The sequence below is a fragment of the Gallus gallus genome, chromosome 2 (assembly GCF_016699485.2).
Source record: "Gallus gallus isolate bGalGal1 chromosome 2, bGalGal1.mat.broiler.GRCg7b, whole genome shotgun sequence".
NCBI lineage: Eukaryota > Metazoa > Chordata > Aves > Galliformes > Phasianidae > Gallus > Gallus gallus.
In genome coordinates, this window is record NC_052533.1 from 139,579,772 (window position 1) to 139,600,825 (window position 21,054).

At 36.3% G+C, this 21,054-nt stretch overlaps 1 protein-coding gene across 12 annotated transcripts in view; it reads right to left on the reverse strand.

Annotated features, from left to right (window-relative positions):
- ASAP1 (ArfGAP with SH3 domain, ankyrin repeat and PH domain 1) overlaps positions 1-21,054 on the reverse strand; it is a 165,922-nt gene that overhangs the window by 22,212 nt on the left and 122,656 nt on the right. For all 12 annotated transcript variants that reach the window (XM_046929216.1, XM_046929230.1, XM_025148178.3 and 9 more), the window contains 10 exons: positions 20,359-20,407; positions 15,186-15,349; positions 13,460-13,593; positions 12,192-12,283; positions 11,192-11,378; positions 9,865-9,950; positions 8,614-8,729; positions 6,298-6,365; positions 4,574-4,681; positions 3,121-3,349 (listed from right to left, as the gene is read on the reverse strand). In XM_046929216.1, coding sequence (XP_046785172.1) covers positions 3,121-3,349; positions 4,574-4,681; positions 6,298-6,365; positions 8,614-8,729; positions 9,865-9,950; positions 11,192-11,378; positions 12,192-12,283; positions 13,460-13,593; positions 15,186-15,349; positions 20,359-20,407 — 1,233 coding nt within the window. The remainder of the gene's footprint in view (positions 1-3,120; positions 3,350-4,573; positions 4,682-6,297; positions 6,366-8,613; positions 8,730-9,864; positions 9,951-11,191; positions 11,379-12,191; positions 12,284-13,459; positions 13,594-15,185; positions 15,350-20,358; positions 20,408-21,054) is intronic.

Sequence of the window (21,054 nt, forward strand, 5' to 3'; positions counted from 1 at the left end):
CATCCATCTCCCAAAGGCAAGAAACAGCACAACAGGGAGCACAGACAGCAAGTGTTCCATAACACAACTCTGAGAACAAGCACGACTCTGAGAGCAAAAAGAATAACACTGTGACCAGCAACTATTTAACTACTAGAATACTTACAACAAATTTATTCTAACACGCCTTGGTCAGATATGTCGTTATCTCAACTTACAGGGTCCCATATTGGACTCCAAAAGGACTATTGTAGTTTAACCCACCAGCCTTTGGTCATCTGGGGTCCTGGTTCTGTTCTCTCCCCGCTCCTTGAGCACCCCCAGCTCCTCAACAGCAGGACTGCATGAGAAGCTAGAAAATCTCTAACTTAGAGTAACGCCTTGCTCTTGTGCAGCACCTAAAATATCAGTGTCATCAACATTAATCTCGCCCTAAATCCAAAACACAGAACCATACCAGAAAGAAAAGAAAATTTACTCTATCCCAGATGCCAACAGGAAGGTCAGCAGAGTGAAGTCACAAGCAGTACAAATGAGTTCCAAATTAAACCGATACGAACAAGCTCAGATCATGACATCTCGCAAAGAAAGCATACTCTGGCAAAACTGCTTTGTCTTTTAGGGGAAAACAAGCATTTTTAACTAAGATTAAAGGGATTCTGAAGTTGCCAGTACACGGCAAAGACAGACGATGGAACAGTAGCTCTTAAACACAGCACCTGCGTTGTGTAAAAGCAGACACCTGATGTCAACTGATCTGTTCTGTCCCTTTTAACCATTTATGTTTTACTGAGAGCTCTTCACCATCATTTCTGAGAACAGAGTTGATCGCAAGTTGAAGAAATTAAATAAGAACTTATAACCATTAAAGCCTTAAACTACATTGTAGCCTTCATAACAAGTAATTTTTTTTTTCCCCCACAATTAGGTTATTCCTAAATTAAGTTGAGGGAAAAAATGAAAAAAAAAATGAAGGGTTTTTTGTTGTTCTAAAGTTAGCTTTCCCCAGATTATATTACAGCAACAGGTTTCATTTCAAAAGTACGTCCTCTAATGTCAAAGTTTATATCTGCTTAGATTACAGAGCCATTACCCATTACAGCTGCAAAATAAAGTCTTGTCAAAGAAGTTCTCTTCCCTTTCAAGCACTATCAAAAGTGTTTTTAATCACAGAATAAAAAATTATTGATTGAACATATATTGCCAAATCCATCAACCCGTAGCACATATTTTCCTTAGAGGCAATTCTACAAGACCATAACTGTTGTTTCTCTCAGGGAAGAATGGGTGACATTTCATTTAGCTTCTCAGTATGTCACTCGTTAAGTATCTGGCAATAGAGTGGGTATTGTTTCTCTGACATTATTCACACTTCTGTAGTGCTCACCAAGATGAAAAAGGAATGTCTTGATGCAGAGAGGGAACAAACTTTCATACCAACCTGCTTAGCTCTTCCCAGGTCATTCTTGTACTTTTTTCTTTATCCACACAGTGACTGCAAGGAGAGGGAGTCTTCTTGAATCATAGCACAGAATCACAGAATGGCTTAGGTTGGAGGAGACCTTAAAGATCATCTAGTTCTAATTGCCCTGCCATGGGTAGGGTTGCCAACCACTAGGTCAGGCTGCCCAGGGTCCCATCCAACTTGGATTTGGATGCCTCCAGAGATAGGGCACCCACAGCCTCTCTGGGAAACCTGTGCCAGTGCCTCACCACCTGCTGAGTAAAAAATTTCCTCCTAACATCTAACCTAAATCTCCTCTCTCTTTTTAAAGCCATTCCCTGTTATCCTATCACTAGGAGACCACATAAAAACTTTGTCCCTCTCCTGTCTGTAAGTACTAGAGTACTTCAAGTACTGGAAAGCTAAAATGAGATCTCCCCAAAGCCTTCTCATCCCCAAGCTAAACAAGCCCATCTTCCTCAACGTTTGCTCATAGGAGAGGTGCTCCAGCCCTCTGACCATCTTCATGGCCCTCCCCTGGAGCCAATCCAACAGCTCCACATCTTTCCTGTACTGGAAGCCTCATGCCTGGGGGTACAGTACTCCAGATGGGGCCTCACAAGTGCAGAGCAGTTCAAAACAATCACCTCCCTCTCCCTGCTGGCCACCCCACTTTTGAAGCAGCCCAGGTTACCACCGGCCATCTGGGCTGCAAGCGCACACTGCTGTCTCATGTCCAGCTTTTAATCCAACAGGATTCCCAAGTACTTCTCTGGAGGACTGTTCTCAGTGAGTTCTTCTCCCAGTCTGAACTCAAATCTGGGATTGCCTTGACCCAAGTGCAACACCTTGCACGTGGTCTTGTTAAACCTCATTTGATTGTCATGCGCCCACTTTTTGAGAGCGTCCAGGTCCCTCTGAATGGTCTCTCTTCCTCCTATTCTGTCATCTTTACCACCCAGCTTGGGTGAGGTATAAATTTGCTGAGGGTACACACAATCACACTATGTCATTGATAAAGATGCTGAAGAGAGCACTGGTCCCAAGATATACCCTGGGGGGAACACCACTTGTGACCAGCCTCCACCTGGACATAGAGCCACCAACAACAACTGTCTAGCTAGGATCATGCAACCAGTTCCTCAAACACCTAACAGTCCAGCCTTGAAATCCATCTCCTCAGTTCAGAGATAAGGATGTAGTGCAGGACCACATCAAAGGACTTGCACAAGTCCAGGTAAATGACATCAGTTTCCCAACGTTCCTTTGTGCACCAGTGCCATCTTGCATCTCCTTTCCTTCAATGCTTTTTGGCCCTCTGACAGACAGTACACATCACCCTATGGCGCTATATACCAATGACACTCTTCTAAAAGATTCACAGACTTGAGATGAAAACTGATCTAAAAGATTCTGCTCACATTTTGGAAATATTTCTATGTAAAATGAATCAACTTTTATTTGTCAGTTTTACTTTATAATCTTTCATCAGTTCATGTATACTATTATGAATGAAAGTCCATTAAAGAGCACCCACTCGTTTCTTTTCTTCTAATTATGAGAACATGCGTTGGACCTTATTAAAACATCAATATAATAAGAAAACTACGCTACATCTTAAATGTAATACACTTGATTGAAGGAAGGACAATTGTGGAAAAATTACCGCTTGTACCTTAGTTTCAAAACAGACTCACCTTTGCCAGCATTTCTAGGAGGAAGAGGAGGAGCATCTGCAGTTGGAGAAGTGGGTGAATCTGTGCTTGTAGAAGCAAAAATCTGATTGGTAAAAGCTCCGTAGGAGAGTCTCTGTTTGTCTCTAGGAGTGCTAAATCCAGGAAGAGTCATTTTGTCTTGGGGGGAAATACTCGAAGAGTGACAAAAACTTTGGGGTCTTGGAGATCTTTCTTTTTTTATAGGACTAGGCTGTGAATAAAAATACATGTATTATGTGGCTGTCTAAACAGTAGATATAGTTCATACGGTTGGAAAAGAATAAAGCAGAACATATTCTATTAGACACAAGCATACAAAATAACCTCATATTCCTTTCTTGCTCAGGACCAAACCTGAAAGATCTTCTCCTCTGTAACTGAAAATTAAAGACTACTTAACAGACAAAGTTAGATTCATTCTTAAAGCAGTAGATACACAATATACAAAATAATATACTAATTAAAATGTACAAGTTTTCAGAAACTAGGAGTAATTTTTCAGTTCAAATAGCACTTTGCTTAGACTAGATGTCTTCAAAGATCAAAAATACCTCATTAATAAATATTAAAAATTAAATAATACATCAGGTTTGTTTACTGAACCTACAAAACATTCAGTGGTACAGCTCATCTTTTAAATGCATATAATTGTTCTTAATAGCTGCAAGTAGAGCTACACAATCTGTCTCATTGTAGTGCTGGTTCAGGCAGGCTATATAACCTCCAATATGGCATTAGACATTCTCCTGAGGCTCTTTGCATGGATAATCATTTCGTTCTCTACTGTCCTTGAGGATATGTAAATTATTTGGGATTCTGAATTTCTCAGTCCCAAATGTCACAGATAATAAAGCTGACCACATTTCTTTCTACAGCACCCATGGAAAATGTTTTTCCATTTACTACCGAAAGGGAGCACAGAATAATTATCTCACTTGCTAAAGTAGGACACTGAAGCTAAGTTTTCACATCATCTCAAATGGCAATTATTCTATGCCCTCAAGTTTTGCCTTTCCATTACCTCTTTTTCAATCAGGAACAAAATGCACAGCATAGTTCTGGAAAAATACATCAAATTACTAATTTGACAACTAGGATTTTAATTAAATTATGAAAGAACTAAGTATGTTATCTCTGGATTTCCTTCAGCTAGAAATGCAAAACCAAGAATTCAGAAAGGAAAAAAAATGACCACAAGTAATCTACATTTACCAATTTGTTTTATCATGTATGTCTTATTTAAGCAGAACTTCTGAAACTCAGTTCTATAATAACTAGGTTAAAAGAGTGTATTCAAAAAGCACTTTGTTCGTCTTTAAACAAAAGTTGAAACAAGCTCTCCCCCCGAAATATCTGCATGAAAAGGAAATTAATATGTGTGTGGAGTTTCCACTCATTTCCAGTTTGGAAGGCTACACCAGGACTTCATGTTTACCTTATCATCTAAGTCATCATCACTTTCATCAATTTCTTCCTGCCGAAGATTCCATTCATACTCTACGTGGACATGTGGATTTAGCTTTCCAGCCTTGGCTTGAGAAAGCTGAAACAATAAGAATTCTCATTGGCACACCTGCTCTTCATTCAGTGTCCCTGAAGTTAGTTCTGTATTAGCAAGCAATTACTAGAAATAATTAGTTCTTAAATTTTCCAGGCATTACAAGTAACATTTTAAGACAATCACAAAAGTCTCCATCTATTTGAGGAAATGAAGGACTGCTAAAAGCCAAAAAGGGAAGATTTTAATCAAAATGGGTAGAAGTTGCCATGTTTGACAAGCATTTGAAAAGATGGTATGAGGAAAAGATATGTGCACAAAAACAGCAGGAATCTGGAAGACAGAAATGAAAAAAACTTGATAAATTCTAGGACATAAAACTATTACCCCCCCCCCCCCCCAAAATAACAGTTTTTTACCTTTGTGGTAAAGGTACCTATCCTTCATTTAAGCATTCAAATGCTCTTTTCCCTTCTCTTCAGTGGGATTGGAACATTCCCTATTCTGCTTTGTCAGTCTAAACAATATATTCACATTCTCTGAAAATCTACTACTACTCTTCAACAATCAGGAAACAACAACAACAAAGCACTGTTCACAGTTATTTTGAGGAAATAAATTCTCATATTCAATGCCTTTATTTCCCATGATTATTCATACCCTCCCATCCTTTCAGGTGCAGGCTACTGAGTACTAGCTGACTCAGGAGAGCCTGTAATCAAATGAGATCTTCCCTAAACAAAACTTGGAAGAGAACTATTTACAATCTGTTTTGCAAGTATGAATAATTATCTATAAGTAATTAATTTAGTTGAAAGTGAATGTAATTATACACTTAAGACTGCAAACAGCAGAAATCAGTATGTCTGTGATATTGCAAGCATTTGGATATTTATTTCATCTTTTTTTGCCCATGGTAAACAAGACCTTCACTCTTTTTTCTACTCCTCCTCCCCTCATTTCATTGTCCCTTTGGAAAAAAAAAATGCAGACATTTTTCTCTTCAAGAACAGAAAATATAGAAATGTTGTAAATGTTCTCATTCTTTTAGTTAACTATAGTGGAGTTAGGTATTTGCAGAATTTCAATTACAATAATTAAAGCAATTAACTGCTAGATAAGCTCACTGATAACATCCTACTTTTTGTTTGCTCTTTATCACAATCAGCTGGTCCACACTAATGGCAAATGTTACTTTATTAAGTATACACTATAAATAAAATGCATTCCAATTGCACGTCATACAACTGACCTGTTTTTCAGCTGCTGGAATACTCATAACACTGAACTGCAAATTTAGTATTTTGGGGCTGTTCTGTACTCCTTAGAAAAGTATCTAAGAACCTCTGAGCTGATGAAGCCCAGATGCCTTCAAATGATGCATTAACTGGCATTCACATACTTATCCTCTAGAATTTAATAACTACAAATATGCTGGTTAAGCTATTAGAGCGCTTCCAGTTGAAGTGAGCTCTTTCACTTGAACAGTTATGAAGAAAATGATTATAGTGTATCACAAGGTTAAAAAAAAAAAATTCAAAGTGTGGTAACCCTTCAGCCAGCTGGGAGCAAAACCAAGTTTGAGGTACCATCGGAGGGATACATTACATAGACCACATCTTTAAAGAAGTAAGCTTTTCCCCTGCTCACCCCAATCTTACCAGTTCTTCACACTGGACAGCTTTCAGTCTTTTTGCTGTGTCTAGAGCTGTCTCTCCAGCTTGATTAACTACAAAAAAATCAACAATAATGAATAATAATTGAGATGCTTAAAGAACCAATTCATTATGTTTCACTGTTCTTGGCAGAGTAACTTCTAAAAGCGATCAAAAACCATCTATTTACTCTATAACAGGTGCACCTCTAAAATTCTTCTTCAAGTATTAATGCATTTAACGTGTCATCATGTCATCAGGTTCTATCTGAACAGCAATGTCCACTAGGACAGTTCCCCAATCCCCTAACCCTCCTAATCATTCTAGGAGAGAATATAAAGTAATAGTCATTTTAATCTCCACTCAACTCCTGTGCTAGTAAAACCCATGGTAAGCAGAAAAGGCAAGCAGACAGGGTAAGATACATACATTGATCCAAGCACATTTTACTTGAAGTGATTAATATATAGCTATTTGAAGTCTTAATTTGAAGACAAGTTCTATTCTAAAGATGACAAGAATCACTTTTTTTCTTTCAAGAATAACTTTCTAGCTGTGTTATCCTTACGAAGACTACAAAATCTTTTACAGTTTAAAGTGATTCCTGGGCTGGCAGAAAGAAGGTGCTGAGCACTCCAGAAGGTCTTTTAACATGTCTAGTGAGATCCTTTCTAAATGTCCAGTAGAAATTCTTGTAAAACAAAACAAACCATCACAATCTGTAATCTTTTGTGGACAAACCCTTGGCAAAGATCATTCTTACAGTATCTCTGAAAATGCCGTGGAGCTTAAACAGAGTACACTTTACACCATATTCAGATAGTGAAACATTTTGGTGACTGAGCAATGAAAATAGTCAAAGTGAGCTCTCACAGGCATTTGTGTGTGCATTAGAATAGAATATACATAAAATAAATGCAATCATACAAAGGCCACTTTAAATAAATACACATTCAAGAAGGATTTCTACAAATGTAAAGGAATTACAATCTCTGGAGGAAAGAAAAATGATCCTTATGGAAAGATCTGAGGTGGACTGAGCGTTTTATCATAAAGAGAAATGAGAACACAGTATTTCTTAACACGTGTAGATTGTGAGGCTACATATATTCCAAATTTTCAGATTGTAAGAGTAAACGTGGTGCTTCAAGGCCTAAGAGGCGCTGCTCCTATTTGAAAGATCAATGTGTAGCGATGGGGAAAGCAATTCTAAAAGTTAAGAACAGAGTTCTGACATCTGCCTGGGGAGAGTTCCACAGAACAGCCAACATACATGTTTAAGCCAGTTCAGATAGTTTTCCCCACTTTATTCATTAGGCACGTATCTGCTAAAAAAGTCACATCAGGTTCTCTGACATGTTAATATTAGAATACCAAAATAACAATTTAATGGTGTACTTAAAGGTGAAGGAAACCAATGACTTCTACCAATGAGATAAGAACTGAACTTTTGAATAGTCTGTGCCTGGCCAACAGAGACAAAATGATGGCACTGAGAAAAAAAATAGAGAAACAGAAGTATACACTCTCCAGCTTGCAGTGTTCAGGAAACTTCCCTCCTATACCAAAACCGACAGAGTGCAAACTGTTATAGACATGATGACACAGCTCCTGAGCCTGACAAGTGAGATTCAGAATATACTACCTGCCGTACTTTGAGATAGGCAAAAGAGCATCTGGCAAATAACAGGTTATGTTAAGTGTGAGTAAACAGTTTACAGAGTTTCCATCTTTAATGAAAACTTCTGCTAAGACATGACAAAAAAAAAATGGAGTGATGCAGGTACAGAAAGTCTTACATCTCACAAATGAAGACTGTAATTAGAGGAGGAGGAAAGGTATCTCAAAGTGAATCTCTTCCCTCATCACCTACAGTGGTGTCTTGGGAGTGCTGGGTGAAAACACAGTGCCAGCTAGCATTAACAATAAAAATAAAATTAACTGCCGTGTATAGAAAGCCCAAACGCATCTGGAGTGTATTTAATGTGAGAAGTCATTTGAAGCATTCTAACATACAAGCACTGGAGCAATTTTATGATACAAATTACAAATCTAAAATCCAGGACATTCACAACTTGTAAGACATAACACTGAAAAAAAAACAGGGATTATCAATTACATCTCCTACATTAAAGTTTTTTTTGTCAAGTTTTTCTTAATACTTCCTTTAGGCTTGTTGATGAGGAAACCATAATCTTTCTAATACACAGTTTTTATTTTTCCTTAAGAAAAGCTCACTTAATAAATCAGGACATAAATAGAAGTGGTTAAAAATGAAATGTTAGGAAATTCTTATTTCCTAGTGTTAATTAATGAACTTACCTACATCAATAGTTGGCTTCCCCCTCAAAAGCAACTTCAAACACTCAGGCTTATTATATATACTGCAGTAGTGTAGAACTGTATTACCCAATGCTGTTTGCTTATCCAGGTTTCCACTATATATAAAAGAAAAATAAAAATCAATCAAGAAAAATTTAACACTCTGCTCAACTATGGAATCAAATGGCTTACAAATAGCTGGGTTTTTTTTAATTATTTTTTAAATAATACTTGTATTACAGTCAGCACTCCATTTAACTTGAAGGAGTAGTGACAGAATGAGGTCTAAGCGATATGAAGGTTATGCAGTTTGTCTGCACAGTGCCAGAGATGGTGACATGAACACTCATTCCAGCTCTACTGTTACCAGAAGACAAAACTTCCTCCCTAACACCGCCTAAACTCAGCGTTCTGTATACAATTAGAGAGAGGAAAGAAAAAAAAAAATAAGTATTCTTTCTACTGATTTTCAAACAGTAGTTATGATGATTTCATATGCTCAGGGGGGAATTATTCCTCAAACCAAACACCCCACGCCTCCTCTCTCATCCCTCTGCAAAAGAGATCCCCTCACTCTGAGAAAGCAAGTTGACTGATGCTTCTTTCACTTAATAGCATGCTATAGGAGTGGACTGGAATCAATTTCATTTCCTCATTACCTACATTGTGACGTAAATAACAGCTAACAGTGTACCACTAAATCATTCATTTAAAAACAAAACAAAAAACATTAAGATATATGTATTATTTTACTCCTGTGAATATTTCTTGACAATAAAGAGCAGCTCAGCCAATGAACTAGTTGCTAAAAATTTCCATTTAAAAAGACTATGCTTTCAACAGCTTCAGCACCGTATCTAAAATACATCTCTTTCAAAGCTTATGCATCTCCTATCTATCATTTCTGATAAAAAGTCCTCCACTCTTGCAGCTTCTTCTTTATCTGAATGATTCATTTTTCCTTTGTGTTGTTTCACATTTTTGTATGTTCTATATCAATATTTTTTGCTCCACATTAATTAGAAATAACATTAAAAGAGAAACTACATTCCATGTTGTTATCCCACTCTTATTTCCCCACTCTCTAGTGACTACGAACACAAAGGTCAACTCAAGGTATTAAATTACGCTTCTCTGAAACATATCTAAGGAGAATGACCACAAGTGATGAAGAAACACAACCCAACGCATTGATGGCTTTGAACATCTTCATTTTTCATCCTAAATTGAAGAAAAATATGTAACTCATACCAGTTTTGTACAAGGAAGTCAACCAGATGGAGAGAGGTTTGGTCAGCAGTCCGTACTGCTAAATGAAGTGCTGTTTCACCTGGCTCCTAAATACATGTAAACAGAAATTAGATCATCTCAAATAGAATCATGCTTTATTTTCTACATATAACTTTTGCACTGATACATGCAAATGAGAACAACTCAGATTAAAAGGTGCGTGAGAAATTACTTTAAAACCAAATTTTAACAACTCCTATGTATCATTAGGTGCATTTAAAAAACTTAAATGAGAATACATTAGAATTAAAATTTATTAAGTAGAGAATTTACATGGGAAACTGCTGTTACAAACATCCTAACTGCAGACCACATTTCAATTGGTATTCATACAAATTACTGACTACAGAAGCTGTGAAACACTAAGGGCTAATTCTTTGGTTCTCGTTACAGCTGACACAAAATTTACCCCATGGTCAGAGGATCTGTGAAGAGCTTCCATGACCAGCATACCGTAATATCTCAAGTGCTGAGACTGAAATCCTTTCACTCCACACAGACAAGCCTTTGCCAAGAGGCTGTTTTCACATAACTTACTGAAAACTCTCTGAGATCTCTCTAGGTTGGATTTTAAAGTAGTAGGAAAAAACATTGCTGACCAAGTGGCTACAAAGCATTGGTTCTTTTCAAAACTAGGTTATGTTGCACTTGAACAATGTTTTTACATGGATACTTTAAGTGAAACAGGACTGATTTTCAGTCAGTTTTCAGAAAACCTGCTACAGATTTTAAGGAGGAATTGGAAGTATTCGGCACATTATTAAAACCAATTCAAAGCCACAATTCTTGTCCTGGATGAAAAACTGCACTTTTGTAAACGTTTCATCACAGCCTGTGAAAGCATCACCTTTGCTGCTTCCTCATACAGAATGCAGAGACTTGTGCACAGTAGGTGATGTGTCCCTTCGGCATCTACTTTAACAGCAGACATGATAATGTCTGTGGTAACAGGTGACCCCAGGTTAGTAAATTCAGCTGTCTATCTCAGGTCCTTTCTCTTAAAGAAGCATACTGCAGAACATGTGCTTTTCAACATAACATAGCTGCAATTAGGACAGTGTATCATAGTACTGTTTCATTTCACACTCCTTCAGACTAACTGCTGGCAGCAGATATGGCCTTCTGTTTTTGCCCCTAAAGGATGCCAAATTAGGGAAAGCAAGAAAAAAAAAATCATTAATCTGTTATTTATCTTCTTTGAGTATTAAAGGTTACAGCCTGTGGTACTTGACATTTTACAGATATACTTTACTTAAAATATTCAGTCTTGTTTAGTTGCTAGGCTTACCTGTCCAGGCTCTAACAGTGGCTCCATTAGCTCTACCCCCTCTGCATAGACTTGAATTAGTGCAAGTAAATCCCTGGATTTGACAGCCTCAAGTAATTCATTCAGTTTAGCTGCTGCAGATGCACAAGTCTTCCTAGAGAACTTATGATCTACATACTTAGCAGTTATAAATTCTTTACGTGCAGTCCTATGGGGTATGAAAATAGACCTTGGTTTAGATCTTTTTAGGAAGAAACAGGTTAATAATTTTCATTTAATATCACATCATCTAACTTGAACTCAGAAGGTAGGAGGAAAACAATCAGATAAAAGCTTATTACTATATATAATGCATGCTTTTTAAAAAAAAAAAAGTCCCAGATAAGATTCTCCTTCAACTGTACCACACTTTCTTGTTGAAAACAAAAGTTTGTAAACTTTTTGACTCTGGAAATAAGGATGAAAGATAAAACAGCCTAATAAGTGGTCTCTTGTGAAAATGTACCTATGTGTTAAAAAGATGATAAGCATGAAAAGCAGTAAAATCAAGATTAAAAATACAACAGTAACAAAGCAGCTACAGGAACACATAAAACACATAATAGATTAGAAGGTCTTCCAGCAAAATTGCATTTGTTATGCTTTCCACACAACTCCTGCACCAGAGAAGGGATGAGAAAATTTGTAATGATATTAAGATGGCACTGAATTTAATGTCCATTTAGTCCAACGGTTTCATCACCTGATGGTGTACTGGAAAAAATGAAAAGCTTGCAAGATTCAGTAGCATGCTCTATAGAAACCAAACATAGAATTTTCTACACTGAGAAGATGAAGTAGCTAAAATGTGACTAGAAGGCAGAAGACTGAACTTTTAAGAAACTTCATGTTTGGAGTACGAATAAAAAGTGTTCTGTCATCCTAGTCCACCTCTGGCTTCTTCATCTTAAGGCATTCTCCATCCACAACTATATTTCATATTAAACTTAATATTGAAAAACTAAAGAGATTCAAAACTTACATATCACTCGATGGACTGGGTTTAGGTGAAGGACTAGGTAAATTCCCTTCCATAATATCATTAAAACTATTGTTTCCTACATTCTTGGCCAGCTGCAATAAGAAAAAGAAATGATAAAAGGGAGTTTTTTCCACCCCCCGACCATCAGTAACTAAAACCTGGACTACTAATATGCATTTTCCACTCTGTTATCAAACAATAACACGCATCAGGTTACAAAAATGAAGCACAATAATTACATTGAAATGGAAAGTAATCAAAATATTTTCAAGTGTGAATCTTATCAGCCCAGAATTTGTTGTAAAACAGGCTTCACTACCACAGCTTATTATTCCCATTTCAAGTTTAATTACCTCACATACAAAAACAGATTTACTAACCAGTGACATGAACACCGCAGTAGTGCTTGTACCCTAATCAGACAGTTACCTCTGGAAAAGAGTTCGGACCTACTGGAAACTTAGTACTTCTCATTTTAAAAAAATAGTATGTTTGTGAGCAACTCAATATTTCAAAAAGTTTCAGTATTATTTATAAATACTTCACAAAGTTCCTGCAGTAAGTCTTCTCACAGGTCAAGCACAGATTGTGGTATAAACCTGTCAGAACTTATCTTTAGTAGTTTTCCATACAACTCCTTTCGTAACCTTAAAGGATTTCCTTCTACAAAATTAGATTCACCCAACATTTTTTCTGCCAAAATCATCATTAGTCATTCTCAATTGTTATGTTAGCTTAAAATATCTTGTGATAATCTATCTTGATTTAGAGTCAAGATCAGCCAGTAAGAGGTAATATTCTAATGTCACTCTTCACAGCAGATATTAACGTTCATTCTGTAAAGCCTTGGGAAATGAATAGAAATGACAAACAGACAGATGTATCAAGAATACATAATAGCAGAAAACCTCACAAATATACAAATAAAGTATACTGCAAAACTTATATATTGAAAAGATAAACGTTCAGGTGTTGAATTTGAAGGATTCTATTACAGGTCAACATAGAATCATTACAGTTGGAAAAGACCAGAAAGATCATTTAGTCCAATCGTCAACTCATCTCCATGTTCACCAAACCATTCTCCTCAGCACCACATCTCCATGTTTCTTGAATACTTCCAAAGATGGTGATTCTACCACCTCCCTGGGCAGCCTGTTCCAGTGTCTCACCACTCTTCTTGAGAATATTTTTTTTCCTAATATCCAACCTAATGCCCAACAAGTAATTAAACAATGTTTTATATATGCATAACATAAGAAACTTACCAAGAGTTCAGACGTTCCTAATTTGTCTAATTCCAAAGACTGGATTCGAGAAATATGGACACCCATTTCTCTGTGTATTCCAGAACACTCTATGCAGGTTAAAATGCCCAAATTGGTTGATAGCCACGTTGGATCTGTGAAATTGATAAACAAAATATTTAAAGAAAGTTAGAGAAAGTTTTCTATGGTAGTAAGAAATCCAATGTAATCTGAAGTAATTCCTTATTTCATATTTTATTTTTCCATTATTATTTTTAACAAATGGAAATAAACCAAGTATATCTCACACATTTCTCCAAACTGCAACACAAGTGAACACATTGCTGCCAACAGAATTCAGTTTTTCAGATTTAGTAACAGCCACAATGGCACTGAATTTAGACTTCTAAATCCATACTGAATGACCACACTGAAAGCATTTAAGGTTTGTTTCTAGAGAGAAGACAGGCTTTTATTTTCTTTTTTTTTTTTTTAAATAAAACAACATACTTCTTATATTCCACTGTTGACAACTTCAGAAGTTTTAGTATTTACTTCTTAAAGTAAATACTCTTAAAGTAAATATTCTTAAAAAGACTACGTCTTTTTTCATTAAAAATTGACCATAACATATCCCAATGTACAAAACAGTAACATGTTGTAGAAAATATGAGGAACTAAGAGGTTAGTTTGATTTTTTTTAAAAACGCACTGTCATGGAGTAGATCTGCATTTTTATATTACAAATACTACATAAGGAACACGATCAGTCTTTTGAAGGAAATAAGTGAATGTATACATATTTTGTATACATAACTTCAAATAAATCTCTTCTTCATCTTACATAGTAGCTGATAAAGTCAAGACTTAAAAAGCTGCAAGCTGAGGTACAGAAGCTTGTAACTTCACCATTAATTAGAAGATGAATGAAAACTAATGCAAAGTTTCTGCAGCTTTACATAAATAAATTCACACAAAATAATAGAACAAACCAGTTCCAGGAATTGACAGTGATTTTACAATATTCTACTTTGTACTTTTATCTAGGAATTTCTTACTTGGATCAGTTCTGCATCAGTAAGCATCTCCAAGACACATTCTATCTACTCAGTTCCCAGTGAACATCACCTTCTTGAGGTACCTCTTCAGCTCTGAAAGCTGCAACAGCTATCAACTACCCTGTCAATTCAGTAGTTCAATGACAAGTTGACTCTTCTCAAGCTATAACATGTAACTGACCTGTGCCTGTACTTCTGAAGATACAATGTGATAGGATTCTAACTCTGGGCCTCGTTTCTTAGCACAAGACTACTTATTCTACGGAGATTTGTGATACTGAAATTCCAGTAGTCTCATACCAAGACAAAACCTCAGAGTATGATCCGGGCCAGGTCAATTTTTCCACAGTCATTGTCTAAGCATTACTCACTTCTACTTAGTAGCATGCACAGGATCAGTGATGCCAAGCAACTTCCATTCAAGTGCAACAAGCATCTAGAGACAGTGCAACAAGAACAGTTCAAACTCCAGAGGGGCTTGAACTGCTGGAAGTAAGCACAGACAACACACAAAAATATTTTAGTGAATTAAACAGTACTAATGTATGAAAGTCAATATTTGTTCTTTTAAAAGCAGCTTGAAGACTGATCAATATATTGCTTAAAAATTAGTTTGCACTCTACAAACACCTCTAAAGAAATCACTGTGCTCACAACAAGAAGTTGATGACATGAACAAATTGAGATACCTGGTGAGCCACAATCACAACAGACTTCATTTCCGGGTAATCTCTGTATGTCATCAATAATGGCTTTTGTCAGATCCTCTAAACTGTTTTCCCCTGTGCTCTGCTCTCCACGGAATGCCATATTTAATGCTTCTTCTTTGCTGTTAGTCAATACTGATATCCATCTAGCACAAGATAAAGACCTTAATGAAGATCTGCATTTGCAAATACAAGTTTATCTATAAACTGTAGAAAAGATGCCAGGAACAAAATATTAGTGGGAATATAGGGAAGAACCACTGTGAGGGAAACCAAGTAGGGAAAAAGCAAGAGACAAAGGCAAAGAATTCAGAAAAAGTAAGAATGGAAAAAAAGACAGAAGGAAAGTCTTAATTCTACTGTCCCTTTGGCAAACAAATTTCAAGTCAAAGCAATACAGTTCTTGGGCTCCTCAAAAAAGCAGAAGCTGTGGAAGAGAAAGTGTGCAATTAAGCTCCCGTAAATATGGCTACCTTAGAAGTAGTGTCTAAGATCTTCCTAAAATCTACCCGTTAGTAGAGGAAATTACAACCACTACTTTCTCATACACACACCTCCCCTTGCATAGGAGAGAGCAAGTGCACTTCAGAAAGGGTGAGCGTCCAACTGCCTTTCAAAACACAAGTGTGAATGCTCCAAGCAGAGCTGAGCAGTGCCTGAATTAATGAAAACAGCCAGGGCAACAAATGGGGTAAGGAGTTCCAGAAGAGAAGATGATAGGAGAGTAGCAGTACTGGCAGGTAACAAAATTTCAAGAGCACTTGTCAACCATAAGAAATCAAGATTCTTTGGTGGTATTTCAGTCATCACCCTTCCCCCACCCAGGCACTCTATCAGTTTTTGAGTACACAGCTATGTTTTAATTAACAAAAAGTAAAACCCTCTGGCTGCTGCCTTAAGGTTGAAGAGGGGAAAGTTATAATACAATGGAGAAGCATGCTACAGATGCAGTGTTACCTAATTAAGGAGAAGAGCAAATAAAAATCCTCCTGATTATAATGATTTCAGATGTTTTTAGACCATTGCAAATAAACATTGTGCACAGAAATATTTTAGCAGTGTTCTTCCTGTTTACAGTATTACAACAGTCAGTTTCCTGACATGTGCTAAAATGGCTACAGTTCATCTAAACATGTTGAGAAAAGATCAGACTGATGTTTATAATCTCTTCTTCAAATAGTAACAGAAATTTTGATGGATTTCTGAGGCAAACTTATAAATGTAGTGTTGCAATGCAGATTCAGAACCTGAACTAGTACATGTAATTTATATATGCTTCATAAAACGTTTGAGTTGAGAATTATTGTACCTAAAAGAAAATACTTTAAAATTGGTATAAAATCAATATTTAAAAGCAATCAAAATACTGGGAAATAAAAATACCTAATAGTTTATATGCTGAAAACAATATATTTATATAATTTCCTCTTTCCAGTTATATGATGCAATGTAAGAACCCACAGCAGATGGCACTCTTCTGCCATTTTTCTCACTAAATCTCTTGTTACTCAAACACAAGTGGTGGCAATGCCTTGCTTCCAATGATATACTGACGTTGTGTTAAACACATAGCATAAAATAATTATTAAATTCAGAGAAGTGACTTTTGTTGGCATTTGCTTTCAAGGTTACATTGTCATTAATTTGTTAAAAAGGAAGAATTTGAATAAAACTCATTTGTGCAGTAACAAAAAAAATATGAGATGCAATTAAAATAAACACGACAAAACTGAGCCAGCTGTTAGTTTGACAAAGATTTCCATATTAAAAGCTTCTAAAATTGTAAGAGCTACAAATTATTTTGGTTGCATTTCATCAGCTAGAAGGAACCTGCTGCTGAAGACTATATCTACAGTGTTATCTACGGGTCAGTCAAAGCAAGAGGCACCACAGTGCCAGCTCGTCTCGGACACCATTAGCAGGTCCAGTGAACACAAACACCAGCACGAACGCATTCAAATGGCTAATGCCAATTATTCAAGAAGTTCCCAGTTGGTGATTTCCTGGCATGATGTCCATTAAAAAAAAAAAAAAAAACAAATAAAATCAGTTAATGTGGCACATTAACTCAGAGTCAATAAAAGAAAAGCTCCATCACTGCTGTTCTTCCTCTTATCGGTACCACACATGTTCATTTTTATCACCCTTCCCCACTGCTTTTCTTTTTCCCTTTAATATATCTGCTTTCTTTTACAATATTACCAACATCAAGCTAGCAGTCAAAAAGCTTATGTTAATATCTCATGGTGTCATTTGAAATAATTTTTCAGTTACTCAAGTCTCACATAATTGCTTTGTCTTCAATCTAACACAATGCAATGATGCAATGTGTTGTCCAGTCTTCTACTGAACTTTTTCTGGACCTCAGCTATTCCTCCATGGTCTTTTAAAGTTTTGCAACATTAACGCAACATTTTGTTTGCTGGATTCCCAACAAACTCATGAAGCTAATCAAAAAATGAGGTGTCATGGGTAAACCTTGAATCCAGTGAAGGAAACAGAAATATTCTTTAACTGTGGGTAGAAAATACTCTCACTCAGATCACACTTATTTCTTCAGTATTTGTAGGCCAACGAAAGTCTTCTCAGTATAACCCTCTCTTCTGAAAATCGCTACTGCAATATTGCAGGTAAACACGTAAACCTTAACATGGTACCTTTCAAACTTTCAGCCACAACCTTCTTATTTAATATGGAAGAAGGAAAAGAGAGCATGAAGACGTTTCTACTCAGTCTTCTCAAAATAAATAAATAAATAAATACAGAAATGAGCACTAAAAGTCCTCTGACAAACATTGCTCAACACCAGACTGAAGAGGGATGGTTTTGCATTGTGGGACAATTCCTGAATCTGACTTTATTTAATTCAATCTTTTCCTACAGAAACGGATATACTCCTGACCACCAATAAGGGGAGGTATAAAGAAAATTAAAAAGTCATGTCCACAGTATATTTGACCCTATACACTATTATCAGAAAATAGAAAGCACATACTATTATGTGCGTTAAAAAAAACATTTGGTTATTTTTTGAGGTCTGCATGTATGTTTCTTTTAACACACAATTAAATACACACATGCCCCCTCCCACTCTGTAAACACTGCTTTATCTACTGGAAAAAGCTAATAAACCACTGAGAATTTTGACATACAGCTGACCACTAATTAAAGGTCAAAAGACAGCTGGTTGGGTAAGAATCAAGAAACACACTGAGCTAAGGGAACTGTTAGAGGGGATGTGATAACGGACCTGTAACAGAATGTAGGCATCAGTGATTTATGTTTTAAAGTGTCTGCTGTTCTTATTTCTGTATTTAGTAGCTCTCTGGAAGCAGTTCAAAATGATCACTAGGAAAAAGTGTACAATGTCATTTAAACTAGAGGATAAAGAAATGCATTTTGATTTGTTCTTCATTTAGATGAGAGGCTAGAAGGAAAGGGATTTGAAAATCTACTTCCACATTTATTTATCAGTTGGCACACAAGGGGAAAAAAAAAGTGGTAGCACTAGAATTAGGACAAAATGCAACGAGGTGGAGGAAAAAAATGAAACAGACTGTACCACAACAGCACCTTTTTGCCCCTGGCCTACAGTGCCAAAACACTGGCAAAATACCCTTTGCTTACATTAGTTTGTCAACATGTATCCCAGCACTGGGACACAATTAATGTCTCTTAAGCTAAACGGGAATTTTAAGACACGTTCTGGAATATTTTGATGTTGCTGCAAGCAATTTTTTCAGCCTCCCGATTTTGAAGTTATAAACCAGGCTCCAGCACAAAGCAGATGGGAACTATATTTGTAATGGGAAACAAAACCAGCTTGGAATTTCAAAACAGTTCAAAGGCAGCCAGCTAAACTGGGTTTACTGACCTGTCAATAATAAAAATTATTTCACTAATGTGTTCTCCCTCACACTCACCTTACTAACACACTGAGACAAAAAAGTCTTCCCTTTTAAACCAACAAATATAAGAGCTCACCTATGGCAGAGACACAAAAAGCTCTACCATACTGTTCATCAAGCACATTAGTGATAAGAAGTAACAGAATTTTGTTCTTTACTATGAAACTTTCTGGAACAATTAAGTTTCTGAAAGAATGCAATAAACATGACTGGGTGAGCCAATACTGCACTCGTAACTTATAGCACCCCTGACAACTTTGCATTCAGCCAACATATTGCCATGAAAGCCTCTGGAAGGACCCAACCACATGACAAAACTCTCCAACCTTCTCATTTCATCTGTGCCTGCAGTGATGAGTACACTACAAATACTCCATGTAAATGCTCCACAAAATTCAAAATAGATAAGTAACAACTCAGCCTTCCAGTAGAAGACAGACATGCAACAAGAAGTACAAGTCCTGAACAACAAGGCAGCCTAGAAGGTTCTGGCTTGCCGCACTTACTAATGTGTTTTTTCACAGTCCTGTCAGGTCACGAGTACTGAATAGTGATGTTCTCTACAACACAATTTGATGACTGAAAGCAGTATTCAAATAGAAAAAAAGAATGGCACAAGGTTCTCGGAACAATGTGTATCAGGGAGCATAGCAGGAAGGAAGACTGCTTTAAAGGAAATCATCTGTTGGGAAACATGCATTAGTGAAGCAAGTTACTGGATTCTGAAGTACTCAAACTCAAATATGCTATATTGCTCATTTCTAGGCCCCCAGTAGAAAAAGATGCATTACTTCTAAATTTGTGTGTTAAATGGAGGTCTTTACCTATCTGTTATTTTTAATTTAGAGAAAAAGATAGGATCAGGAGGGAAGGCAGCAACTACAAAAGAGGTAGTAACTACAGAAATAAGGAAGATAAGAATTTCAAAATATTTCATTTGTACCCTAATAACCTCATCTACTGCATTATACCAAGCATCAGCACATGAAAAATGTACTAGAGAGGTACACAATCCAAATGGGTTTCCAATTGATTGTTTTTATATTTTAAATATTACGGGGTTTTCAAAGCACCTTGTAGAAATGTAAATGCAAACAAATAGTTTACATTTACACATTCACAACAACAGAAAAAACAGTGGTCGCTACTTTTGCATAAAGTGAGAAAGCTAAATTTCATTGCTATAAATGATTTCATACATACATCTCTACAGACAAAATCTTGAAAAAGAAAATAAGCATTCTTACGCTACGTATTCTTGTTCATCTTCTGCTTGAAAATGGTACGTTCTGTTATCTGTAATAAATAAATACATCTTTTCATTTGGCACATGAAAATTTTTAATATCACAAAGCTGTTATAAAGCCTATTCAATCCCTGAAGTCTAAGAACAATTTCTCTTAGCCTGTGACATTAATACATAAAACAAAGAAAGATGAAGTTGTGAAGACTGACTTATATTAAATATATGTAGTTCTAGGCTTTGATATACTGAATAATAAACACATGAATCAAACTGTCTCACAAACCCTTCTGAAGACAAATACCAAGTGGAAGTTGCAGAAAATGTTTATTCCTATTATATATTTTCCTGCTGTTTGAGTTAAGAAACTTATCTGCTAACTAACCAATGAGTTAGAACTGGGTGTTAACCCTCATATTCAAAGGTTTCAAAGACTGTTCTTGTAAATACGTAATATTGGTACTCCTTGCTATTGACTACTTCACTTGCAAAGACTGATAACGTTACACTGACTACTCTACTTCAAAAATGGTTTAAAATACAAGACCAAAAGAGGGAGAGGATAAATCACTGAAGCTTAATGCTGAGAAAATATGCATCACTATCAATTTTAGACAAAGCAACAAATATTTTGCAAGGAGGATAAGAGAACAAGAGAATTTGGGTTCTCTTTGCGTCTTCTACCCCCTCACTTCCCATT